Source organism: Frieseomelitta varia, unplaced genomic scaffold, assembly GCF_011392965.1.
Source record: "Frieseomelitta varia isolate USP_RPSP 00005682 unplaced genomic scaffold, Fvar_1.2 scaffold_353, whole genome shotgun sequence".
Classification (NCBI taxonomy): Eukaryota; Metazoa; Arthropoda; class Insecta; order Hymenoptera; family Apidae; genus Frieseomelitta; species Frieseomelitta varia.
In genome coordinates, this window is record NW_025110094.1 from 557,958 (window position 1) to 571,501 (window position 13,544).

General features: G+C 36.0%; 1 protein-coding gene across 6 annotated transcripts in view; it reads left to right on the forward strand.

The window, feature by feature from the left end:
* The first annotated feature begins 562 nt into the window (after positions 1 to 562).
* The window catches only part of LOC122530744 (prohormone-1), a 36,915-nt gene continuing 23,933 nt past the window's right edge, over positions 563 to 13,544 (forward strand). The window contains exons 1-2 of one of the 6 annotated variants that reach the window (XM_043658013.1): positions 563 to 809; positions 11,816 to 11,946. In XM_043658013.1, coding sequence (XP_043513948.1) covers positions 11,842 to 11,946 — 105 coding nt within the window. In that variant the 5' untranslated portion in view covers positions 563 to 809; positions 11,816 to 11,841. Of the gene's footprint in view, positions 810 to 2,040; positions 2,287 to 4,902; positions 5,264 to 11,815; positions 11,947 to 13,544 lie in introns of those variants that run through there. The other 5 variants (XM_043658012.1, XM_043658011.1, XM_043658010.1 and 2 more) reach the window with 5 other exon arrangements.

Consider the following 13,544-nt stretch of genomic DNA (forward strand, 5'->3'; position numbering starts at 1 on the left):
CGCGATCACGCCCCCACTCCCCTCCTTACTCCTCCCAGTCCCATCGTTGATGGCCCATTTCTAGTCGCCGAGTCGATTACACGTCGCGGTCTATCGACTATCGATCGCCCGACAGCCAGCACACCGAATCAACCTTTTTCAATTTTTGTCCCCTCTTTATTTATTATTATATTATATTATTATAATATATTATTTATAATATTTATTGTTATATTTATTATTATATTATATTATTATAATATATTATTTATAATATATTAATTATATTATTTATTGTTATATTTATTATTATATTATTATATTATCATAATAATAATAATTTTTTATTATTTATTATTTATTATTAATTATTATATAATAATTTTTTATTATTTATTATTGATTATTATATAATTTTTTATTATTAATTATTTATTATTTATTATTATATAATAATTTTTTATTATTTATTATTTATTATTAATTATTATATAATAATTTTTTATTATTTATTATTTATTATTAATTATTATATATTATTTGTTTCTTTTATTATTTTTAGCAGTGTTTCTTCTCGCAACGATCGATGGAACGAAGAGATCGAGCTACAAGGCATTTTCAATTCTGTTCGATTCGTGGATATTGTTTCCCGCGAAACCACACGCGTCGCATCTTCGTAAAGGCTCTCTACGCGTAAAGACAGTAACGTTGTTACGTTGCGGTTCTTCCCGACGGAACGACGAACAGCCGGTGTCCTTGTTCGTAAAACTGCGAATGAACGCGTCCAGGTTTTCACTTACGGCGAGGATAGATTTTTCGCGAAGATAAAGGTGAGAGAAATTTGACCTACCTTGTGGTTTAAAATAAATACAAAATAAATGAATAAAATAAATATAAAGTTAGGCGCGAACTGTGTAAAAAAAAAAAGGAGAAAAATTTAATAATTTCCATCTGCGGTGCTTTGCACTACATTGATCACTTTGAACGAGAATAAACTTTGAACGAACTAAAGTTCTGAAATTGAAAAGACGAATGAATTAAAGTTCGTTTTATGAAGACTTTGAAAAATTATAAAGGATATAACGGTGTGTGTATAACTCTGTTCGACTGAGCCACCGCAGATTTGAAACAATGGATAATTTCAAGTTTTTTCCACTTAAAGAATTTGGGAAAACCATCACAGCATAATGATTTATACAGTTCTTTCTGGCTGACAATGAGAAACAGTGGGCCAGTGCAAGTTTTGAAATTGAAAGAGTGAATAAATTCAAGTTCTTTCTACATAGAGAAACATAGAAAAACCATAACAGCATCTTAGACTGAGAAACTAGTGAGTCACCATGAGTTTTGAAATTAAATTCGAATAAGTTTAAGTTCTTTCCATGTAAAGAATTTGAAAAACCATAACAGCATAACAATGTATACAGTTCTCTTCAATTGAGAAACAGCAAGGCACTATAAGTTTTAAAATTGAAAGAATGAATAAATTCAAGTTTTGGAATTAAAAGAACAAATAAAACCAACCCTTGCAATTGAAAGAATGAACGAATTCAATTACTGAAATTGAACCTTTAAAATTGAAGGAGTGAACAATCTCAACTATTGAAATTGAAAAGAATGAATCAATTCAACCACTGACATTGAAAGAACGAGTAAATTCAATTTTCGAAACTGAAAGAACAAATAAACTCAAGCTTTTCCTACATAAAGAATTTGAAAAACCGTACCAACGACGTACATACGTACAAGTATGTACATAACAGCTCTCCTCGACTGATTGTGAGGAACAAGTGCGCCACTGTATGTACAATGGCGTAACGTTCAAAAAGACATTAAACAAACAGACAAGAACCACCAATAAAACGAGGTTCAATAGCTAAGAGGTTAAGTCGATGGTATTCGACGCAACAATCGTGGAGGGCAGGATTTTGCATGGACACGACCTCTCAACAGCCCAACTCGATTATAACAGGAATCCACTGAACACGCGTAAAATCGGTGGGGCAAACGTGGGGCACCATATACGCGTAACGTACGAGTAACAAACATTCAGTCACCGGCCGAATGATGGACGAATGGTGATCATCTCGTGGCCAAGAGTCAAGCCTGCGGCGATACGTCGAGCGGACATGCCGTTTGGCATATTTCGGTGGACGAGACATTCCTGGCTCTTGCTACCGCGAATTTCTCGACTGCTGCCGCCGCATTAGTCCCGCAATTCTGTCGGTTCGCGTCCACTCGACTGACACTGGATAGATGGATCTTCCATGTGTCACCGCGCGTTAAAAATATAACCTATAAATGCACGTATGAGTTGTACAATCGTTCGCGCGATCGCGACTGTTTGTCTCGAGTTTGTTCGATGAAGAATTGGTTCTCTCGACGTTGCTGCCACTTTGGAAATTCAGAGGACGTAAAGTACGATTCGTGTTGAAGCTATACATACTATGCTATACTGGAATTTCGAGCATCGTTGATTTGACGAAACGATTCGCTTATTATGAATACCTTTGTCAGTCGTAATGAAGAGGAGCTCGAGGTATCTACATATATTTCGAAACGACGCAATATTTGTTTAATCGTTTCGATACTAACGACGACTACAGTCTTCTATATACTATTAATTATTATACTAGTTTTGTTTTCTTTTTAATCTAGTGCATTAAAATCTAACAAACGCGCGTGGTACTGAAAAAAATCGAAGGGACATGCCTACGATGAATGACAAGTTGAAAAAGAGTGAGGTTAAATTTCGAACATTGAACAATTTACCAGTGCTTAGATGATACGACAAGAGAGATATTATTGTGCCAACTACTTTCCACACCGTTGAATTTGTCAAAACCAACAAGAAGAATTTCCAAACTCGAGAAATAATACGCAAACCAGTGTGCGTAGTCGACTGGAATTATTCGATGGGAGCAGTTGATAAAAGTGACATCGAATCTACAAGGAAAATCATCAAATGGTACAAAAAGTTTTTCTTTCCTACGTTGGACGTATCAGTTTGGAATTTATATCGTTTCTGTAAATTCGAAACAAAGAGAGACATTTCAATCGTCGATTTTCGCCTGATGAGACGTTGATGAGACGAAAATTTTGCAAAAGTATCACGGTGACAATTTTGTTAACCCCTTTGCGCTGGCAACTGGTTCACGGACCATAACGAGTGACCAAACCGTACACAATAATTCGTCGCTTTCTTTTTGACCTTGTCGGTACGACATCACTGGATAAAAATTACTAAGTAATAAATTTATCATTTGTCGTTGCTTAGGTTATATTTAAATATATTTAAAACTGAGAAAATATTGCGATTTTGGGATAACAAAATTCACGACGTGCGCGGCACGTCAATCCAGCGCAAGAGGTTAAAATTATTATCAAGTCTTTGGATAAAAATCCCCTCGTGCCGACTGTTAGGCATTTCCCTTCGATTTGTATTGGTAATTGTGATCGAAAGAGCGCAGCAAGAAAATGCGTTGTTCGTTTCAAAAAAATGACAAACAACGAGAAAGTCGTTGTCGTTGTAAAATTTGCTACGTAGGTTTATGTATTTACCCTAGTTTTGAAATGTTTCGTACGAAATCGTATCATTGTACTATTTGTTACAAAGCGTTGTTACTATAAAACGCGTTAAAGTACGATTTCTTCCCACCAATTGATTACATCGCACGGCAAAATTCAACTGTTACGCTCCGGCAAAGTGGCGTTCGCGTCGTAGCTGTCCCGTTCACTGACAGCGTACTCGCGATTAAACTGTCCATTCAACGGGTCACAGTGGGCAAAGATGAAGCCATATTGAATCGGTTAACCTCCTGCCGCGCACGTCGAGAATTTTTTGTTCCGAAATTGCAGTATTTCCTGAGTTTTAAGTATATTTAAGTATAACTTCAGGCGAAGCAAATAATAAATTTATTATTACTTCTCAATAATTTCTATCCAGTGATGTCATATCGACGAGTTCAGAAAGAAAGAGGCGAATTATTGTGTACGGTTTGGTCACTCGTTATGGTCCGCAAAAACCAGTTACTAGCGCAAGAGGTTAACCTCGAGCGCACGTCGAGAATTTTTTCTCCCAAAATTGCAATATTTTCTCAATTTTAAGTATATTTCAAGTATAACCCGGGCAAAACAAATAATAAATTTATTACTTCACAATAATTTCTTGTTATTATACCGACGAGTTCAAAAAGAAAGCGACGATTCATTGTGTACGATTTGGTCACTCGTTATGGTCCGCAATCAGTTGTCAGCGCAAGTGGTTAACCTCTTACGTCAAGAATTGTTTGTCCCAAAATTGCAATATTTTCTCAGTTTTAAGTATATTTCAAGTATAACCCGGGCAAAACAAATAATAAATTTATTACTTCATATCATACCGACGAGTTCAAAAAAGAAAGCGACGAATTATTGCGTACGGCTCAGTCACTCGTTATTCAGTTGCCAGCGCAAAAGATTTAACTTCTTGCGCTGGAAACGTTCGTGTTACGAACGTCGAGAATTTTTTACTATACTATCAAATACAACTCAAAGGCGAAATAACTAACAAATTTATTACGTCTTAATAATTTCTATCCACGGTAATATCGTACCGACGAGTTCAAAAAGAAAGCGACGAATTGCCGTGTTGTACGGTTCGGTCGCTCGTTATGGTCCGCAAATCAAGTTGCCATCGCAAGTGATTGATCGCTCCGCGTCGCGCAGATTTCTCAAAAATTTTGTTTTCGATAACTCGCGATATAATTTCTGCTCGTTGTTCCAGAGAGAGAACGAGAGAGTGAGAGAGAGAGACAAAAAAAAAAAGAATTTCGTCCTTCCGAAAAAAGTAAATCTTCGTTGCTTTCGGTTACGGTTTTCGAACGAGTTTCTGGAGGGGGGGGAGTGAATCGGTACACTGGAATTAATCGAATTAATCGTTCAATCTGGCGCGGACGGACGAATAGGACGGATGGTGTTCCCCGCTGGGGAACGCAGAGGTTGGAAAAGCTCTCTTTGTTTTGTGCGTCGAAATATCGTCGAAATCCGCGTCGGTGGGACGCGTGATCGTCGAAAGAGCGTGGAAAGGGGTGGGTTTACCACCGCCCAACGCGTTTCCACCACCAACGCCGCCGACCCAGTCCCCGTCTCCGATATAAAGTGGTCGCGTGCTTGCAAGCTCAGTCACTCTGCCGCCGAAGCACCGATCCTCGCCGCTGCTCGACATAATCAACCAGCCCCTCGCCAACCGTCGCCAACTACTCCTCGGATCGCATCTCGAATATCCGCAAGCTCCTTCCACGAGGTATTTCATCGTTTCTCTCTCTCTCTCTCTCTCTCTCTCTCTCTCTCTCTCTCTCTCTCTCTCTCTCTCTCTTNTCTCTCTCTCTCTCTCTCTCTCTCTCTCTCTCTCTCTCTCTCTCTCTCTCTCTCTCTCTCTCTCTCTCTCTCTTTCTCTTTCGTTCTCCCTCTTGCCAACATCTTTCTTCTTCTTCTTATTCTCTTTGTTTCTAATTTGTACGACGAATTTTCAATATCTCGATCAAAAAAAAAAAAAAAGAAACAAATTCAAACTGTTTGATTTTCGCGTCGTTCGATCTCTCCTCGATCGTCACTCGAAATTAGTTCATATGTATATATATATATATGTACGTATCGAAAAATATTCCAGTCCGTCGCGAAACGATGCCCTACGCTTTACGTAATTCTAATGTTGTTCGTTGCATGCTCGTCTGAAACAATTGCCAATTACTTTCGCTCGTCCACCGGTGCAACGTGGCTTTGACACCTGAATGGCAATTATCATGTGGAATGTTCGTTGTTGCGAATTAATTGCAATTCCTTTGTTTTCCTCTTTTCTCTCCCCTCCCCTCCAGCGAACGGACATCTTTCTCTCTCTCTCTCTCTCCATTTTCTCGCGAGTTCGCAGAACTTTGCGAAAGTTCATCACGATCCAATTTATCCGGTTTATCGAAAAATTAAACCAATTCCTCCGGTATCTTCGAAAGACTGGCGAGCTTCTTCTTCTCGAAGAACAAGAAGAAGAAAGTTCGAGGCGCTCGTTCCTGTAATTCGCGCCCCCCCCTTGCCCCGTAAGAGACGCGGCGCATAGAGGAGGACCTGTTGCCCACGGAGGAGCGCAATTTACCCGTCATTGTCTTCAAAAGCAGACGGTGCCCGGTGAAACAAGCGCGTCATTATCGTCATCAGAATCCCTTCGACATCTCCTTTCTCCCTCTTTGCGCCTCTCGCGTCGAGACACCCGTTAAATCGTGCACATCGGCGCGCGTGTCATCGCAGATACCTCGTTGTTGAATTAATGGCGCGAGTCAGCAGAATGGCAGTATTTTTTCGAGTCACGTCACCCTACTTTTTCTATACTCCCTCCGATGTGTTATCTAGTTCTGTCAACGACAGTCACGCCTGGCTTGTCGGTGTTCATCAAGCAGAATCGAACTGTCGCTCGTCTGCCGACGAAAATCGTTCTCTCTCTTCCCTCTCCCCCCCCTTTTCGCGAAATGGAACCCGAAATGAAAGCCAGGAAAATCGTTGGCCGGCCTGTTTTCGCAAAATATTCCAGAGATTTCTCGGAGAGATTCCAATTTGGCGTTTTTTTTTTTCTTCGATCATTTTCATCTCGTTTCTTCCGTTTTCTTCTTCTTTTCACGCGTGGCTCGATTCGCCGCGGTGTGAAATCATACTTTGGAGGAAAATTGCTGGCCGAACGTATATAATTCTGATGGCCTCGTACATTTCACACATTTGGACGGAACATTCATTTCGAAGGGACAAACAAGTTTCATAGCGCCTCTATACGGAAACGAGAAACATCCTCGGATAATCTTCGTATAATAATAATCGCAGGCTATGTACAGGCGACGATGGAAAATTGTCGATAATTTCAATCTGACGCGATAAAAACGACTCAATAAAACACGAAACGACGATCCACGTTTATTTTAAAGCGTGGAAGCCTCCGCTTTTGACTGTCGCGAGCTTGGTTTTTTTCCACGAAAATTGTCAAAGTTTCGAAAATTGCTTTGCCGCAGCTAGTCATTTTGAAGATTGAAGTCTCTCCCCTTCGATAATCCTTTAAAACTCGTCGTTTCGTTTTTTTTATCGACGTGCTGGATGTCAGGGTTAAATTCGACACGAAATTCGAGGAGCTTCTGATTTATACTTAATATGACCAATGAAAATGTGAGGAAAAAAAAAAAAAAGAAAAGAAAAATGGCACAGCGTCGCAGAGAGAGAATTTTAATAATAGTGAAAGGAATTTCTACAATTTTCGAGAAGGAAATATTCTCTTTAAAGTGAAACCAAGTGCATTGTACGATCCTTCTTTTTTTTTTTTTTTCTTTCGCAACAGTTACGACAGTTTAAAAGCTTCGATAAACTCGCGCGCTGTCATTAGATTCTCGTGGATCGAGTTGGAATCCACCAAAATCTCGTGAATGAGGTGATAATATTGTGATAATGTGTGATAATATTTGCAAGAAAAACGAAACTTTTGTCGGTCGTTTTCACACTCGGACAGGACATTCATTTATATGACTTTTTTCCCATTATTTTTAGGCGTACAATCAGCTCTCGAAGTGCCATAAGTTACGAAACACCCGATTGTTAATTGCAGCAATGTAGTATTTGCAATGTGATATTTCGTTTTCGTCGTTTATTAACAAAATGTATCTTTTAGCGTGATCGGCGAAATGATGGGAACATTTCTCAAAATTGCAAAGACGCGACGCGTCGCGTGTGATTTAAGAAAATCGTATCGATCCTCTCCTATTTTCTTAATTCGAGCATGTCTATTAATTCGACTGTTTTGGCAAGGGATGTTAGTTTTCAAATACGTTCCTGCTGTCCCACACTTTTTCGACTCAAACATTTTCTTATTGCCAGTCAATAGCTTTCAATTGTGCGATTCAAAACGGAAAAATATGAATGGAAATGGAAAAATATATTCGTTCGCGACTTTGGAAGACGAAATCTTGCAAATTGCATTGCAAATTTGTCCAAATTTCTGATTTAACGAACAAACGAACGTTATAATTTTTTATAATAAATTAATAATAAATTTAACTTTATAATAAATCAATAATAAATTAAATTTTTTAATTTCCTAAAAATTAATAAAAAATAAACAATAGAATATTTAAAAATTGCAAGCAATTCTTTTATCACCATGGAAATATTCACAGACACTTACATATATAGTGTAACCATAGGTTAGAAATTATTCATTCGTTATTTAACTTCTGGTAATTATATATTTTCATTATTATATTGATAATATTTTTATATAAACGGCTAAAGTTAATTGATGGAAAAATATATTCGTTCGCGACTTTGGAAGACGAAATCTTGCAAATTGCATTGCAAATTTGTCCAAATTTCTGATTTAACGAACAAACGAACGTTATAATTTTTTACAATAAATTAATAATAAATTTAACTTTATAATAAATCAATAACAAATTAAATTTTTTAATTTACTAAAAATTAATAAAAAATAAACAATAGAATATTCAAAAATTGCAAGCAATTCTTTTATCACCATGGAAATGTTCACAGACACTTACATATATAGTGTAACCATAGGTTAGAAATTATTCATTCGTTATTTAACTTCTGGTAATTATATATTTCGATTATTATATTGATAATATTTTTATATAAACGGCTAGAGTTAATTACGTAGTTGTTGTTTATTTCTCGTGTTGTCATATTAAATTTAAATTATCATCGTAATTACTACACAATTAATTACTACACATCGTAATTAATACACAAATTTTCGGTAACGATACCTAAAACAAACGGCAGAACATTTTCTATTCCCTTCTTCCTCAAACGTCGCGTTTCTTCACAATGTAGTTGTGGTTCTCTGTCCGTGGCTCTCAAAAGCGTCCTTTTGTCGAAATTTCGCGAAATTTCTTCGAAAGCCAACTATTTATAAGCCTTTTTTTTTATATATATATAGAAGCAATTCGTTTTGGTTAAACGATGAGTTTTGCATTCCTCGTCCTCGATCGTTCTTGTTGTCCTTGATCTGCTCGACTTGATCAGTCCGGTTCCTTCGATTCGCGTCGTTCGATTTCCTGAAAACCATAAGCCGTTTAGATACTTCACTTTCCGTAGCTTCCTCTGTCGAGAGATACGGACGCTCGGTATCGCAACCATGCACATGAGAGGCATAATCGACCTGCGGGCGCGAGTGCATCCTATTAAAAGGGAATCGAGCTCGCGTCTTCGCCCGCCATGGGAAAAACGCGCTTTTCATCGCAGTGAGAGAGTTGGAGGGTGAGATTCCCTCGGCTTCTCCCCTCGAATAACTGATTCTTTACGAGCACTACTTGGAAACTCTCTATCGATTTCGAAATATATATATATATATATATATATACAGTAGCGTCGGTATTTAAGTTGACGCTTACTGTTTTCCGGGAATTTAAGCTAAAAAAAAATTTGTAAATGACAGGAACAAAGTTGTTTATTTCATTGTCACAGCTATAAAACAGGAGGCGATACATAATGAACGTGCATAAACAAGTAAATGAAACTAAAGTAAGAATAATAAATTTTTTGTATTTCGGTTATTTATTCATCATAACCGGTAATTAAGTTCTGTGAGATGCAATATATAAAATATAATGAATTTTAAATTAATCAGTCAGAGGTTTGATAACCGACTCTAGTAAGCGACGAGGCATACTATTTATTAATTTTTTTTTTTAGTGTATCTGCCGCTAATTTCATTCCATTTCTTGCTTTTTACGATTTTGTATATGCTCTGATCTTTTTTTGAAATTTGTCGCTCCCATAGATGCCCTATTTAGGATTTAAATCCTTTGGCTCTGAGGTGGCCAAGGGATTTTTCTTCGAAAAAATTTCTTAATCTATTCTTGCTGTGTGTGTTTCGTGTATCGTGTTGAAACAAAAATGGTCAACTCCAAATTCTTCAACTACTGATTGAAATAAATTTTCATTTAATAACTCAATATATTTGACAGCGGTCAGCCTTCCATCAATAATAGATAAATTCAATTCGAATTTCGATTCGTTTCACTCCAAATTATTGATTACCAAAATGAAATCGGCTTGTTGCAATGTTCTTTCAGCAAAATTTCAGACGTTTCAGTGCATTCACTTTTGAGATGTATTTTTTTTTTAAATATAATATTGCGTCCATAAATATTGCTTTCATTAATGCAAGATTTGATTTGCATTGCGATCGATATTGGTGGATGAAATTTTTTTTTCAATTTGTTGTGTCGTAACGTTTCTTTTTCTATCGGATCTCACCGAATTTTCAGATTTCACCTGTCTTTTGTAATTTTTGGCATATTTTTCCAACACTTTCTTTTTGATATTCTAAACTATTATATGCAATTTGTTGCATATACTTTTTCCTTCCATTCTTCTCTTTTGTAAATGTGTAACCAGTCGGATACTCGTAGCTCTCTAGTCTTCGGCATACTATAAATAAAAGGTACTTATTGTCAAGAAAAAAATAACCTACTAATGAAACTAAAAAATAATTAAAAGATGATGATATTTCATTCATAAAATGAAAGGTCAACTTACTTTCCGTCAGGTCTATATTTGACAAAAAGATGCTTAAATGCACAATAACTTTGTTTCTTATAATGCTTCAGCTGTTTGCAGGCTACTAAGGCATTAATCACACTTAAAATCTAGACAGAAAACAAAAGAATTTTAAATTGTGTAAGAACGTCGCCATAGCAAAGAAAAACACAACGCACTCTTCAACTTAAATACCGGCGCGACTGTATATATATATATATATACACAGAGTGTCCACAAAGTCTCTTTTCAATTTCACAAATTTATCACAGAGGCAAATTAAAGGACAGACAAGTGGAAATTATTACAAAATGAGACGTATATATTTAGGTTTTTTTTTTGGCCTCATTTAATACACCTCTGTATGAGCACCATTAGTTGCACGAAGCACATCGAGATGGTACTCGATTTCTTGCACGATCGATGTTTCCCTCGAATGTTCTTGGTCGTCCACTCCTCCCCTCATCGAACACTGTCCCCGTCTCCATAAATTTCTTGTGCCATGCACGAATCGATGGACGTGACGGTGGATCTCTTCCATACTTGGCTCTGAAGTTTCGCTGAGCCTGCTGATCCGATTTGGTTTCATTAAAACCGTGATACCACACTGTGCCTTCTCTTGAGGAGCAGCCATTTTGTAAGGGGTTCGTTTAACTCGTGTCTTATTCATCAACAGGCTACCTGAAATGCAATGTGATAAAAACCTTGAGTAACCACCGAGTACATGGAACAAATCTGACGAAAGATATCTCATCAGTTGCCTTTGTAATAAATTTCTGAAATTGCAAAGAGACTTTATGGTCACTCACGTGAGGGTTATGTTAAAGATATCGTGTATCGAACAAAGGTAAGGGACGTCACTGATCTAAAACAGAGGATCACCGATGCCATTCTCCACCATTGATGAGTGTATGCTACAGCGAACGTGGCAAGAAATCGAGTACCGTCTTGATGCGCTTCGTGCGACCAATGGCGCCCATACAGAGGTGTATTAAATAAGACAAAAAAAAACTTAGATACACACGTCTCATTTTGTAATAATTTCCACTCGTCTGTCCTTTCAGTTGCCTTTGTGATAAATTTTTGAAATTGTAAAGAGACTTTATGGACACCGTGTATCGAACGACAAGCGCTCGCGATGACTTGGTAATATCCATTTAAAAGATCGAGAACGAGCGTTCGTTTTCGACATGTCGGATATTTTGCTCGTTAACGGAATCTTTGATAGCCCTCCTGCTCAATTAACAAGATTAACGGGGTTTTTGTTTAGATTACAGGATACGGAGGATACACATCATGTCGTCGCTGCGAGTTGCTGTATTCATTGCCGTGGTGCTGGTGGTGTTGATCGACTGGTCGATCGCCCTTCCAACCGCTGACAAGGAGAGGCTCTTGAACGAGGTACGCGTTTTACGACGAAATTCCGCGATAAAAAAAAAAAAAGAAAAAGATTCGCGTTGCATGCGGTTGAGACAGACGCGTCGCGATCGATTATAAAATATGGCTCGTTAATTAATCAAAAGCAACAACAGAAAGAAACAAATAATAATAATAATAATGATTGAAGCGATCGATCGTTGTCTCGTTAGAGACAATTTTTCTAATATATCGGGACGAACGAGGGAAGGGGAATATAATTTCTAAGGTCGCGATGTGCCAGGCGAGAATCGCAGCGACACTCGAGCGATGACAAATGTGCCTCGTTACCATCTCGCGTTGCGCTGCCCTCGATTTTATCCAGTGGCAACCGTTCGTCTTGAACTCGTTTCGATCGCAGACTGTAGAGAGATCGCTGGGAAAGCACGCGATTACCGGAGAAACGAGAAGAAAAATCATGGAAGAAAATTCGACGCAGGAATACGTGTTGTGAATCGCGGGCCCTTGTTACCACTACGTCCCTCCGTTTCTTCTTTCATCGTTTGCCTTCTCTCATCGATGTAATCATCGAATGATTTGTTCAACGAGTCGTTCAACATTTGTTCAAATTTTGCTGAGTGATCGTGGATTGAGTTTTTCGTGTTGGTGATAACGATCATTGTGATCTTTCGTGTCATTTTTCTACGTATAAATAAGTAAACAAATATTTGTATTTATTTGCAAGTTGGAAATATTTTTATTTATTTATTTAAAAATTACGAATATTTTTGTTTATTTATTTACAAGTTAGAAATATTTTTATTTGTTTATTCACAAGTTAGAAATATTTTTATTTATTTGTTCACAAGTTACAAATATTTTTATTTATTTATTTACAAGTGACAAATATTTTTATTTATTTATTTACAAATTACAAATATTCTTATTTATTTATTCACAAGTTACAAATATTTTTATTTATTTGTTCACAAGTTACAAATATTTTTATTTATTTATTTACAAGTTACAAATATTTTTATTTATTTGTTCACAAGTTACAAATATTTTTATTTATTTATTCACAAGTTACAAATATTTTTATTTATTTGTTCACAAGTTACAAATATTTTTATTTATTTATTTACAAATTACAAATATTTTTATTTATTTGTAATGTGTAAGATACAAATATTTTTATTTATTTATTCACAAGTCACAAATATTTTTATTTATTTGTTCACAAGTTACAAATATTTTTATTTATTTGTTCACAAGTTACAAATATTTTTATTAATTTGTAATTTGTAAGATACAAATATTTTTATTTATTTATTTACAAGTTAGAAATATTTTTATTTATTTATTCACAAGTTACAAGTATTTTTATTTATTTATTCACAAGTCACAAATATTTTTATTTATTTGTTCACAAGTTACAAATATTTTTATTTATTTATTTACAAATTACAAATATTTTTATTTATTTGTAATTTGTAAGATACAAATATTTTTATTTATTTGTAATTTGTAAGATACAAATATTTTTATTTATTTGTTCACAAGTTACAAATATGTTTATTTATTTATTTACAAGTTAGAAATATTTTTATTTATTTGTTCACAAGTTACAAATATTTTTATTT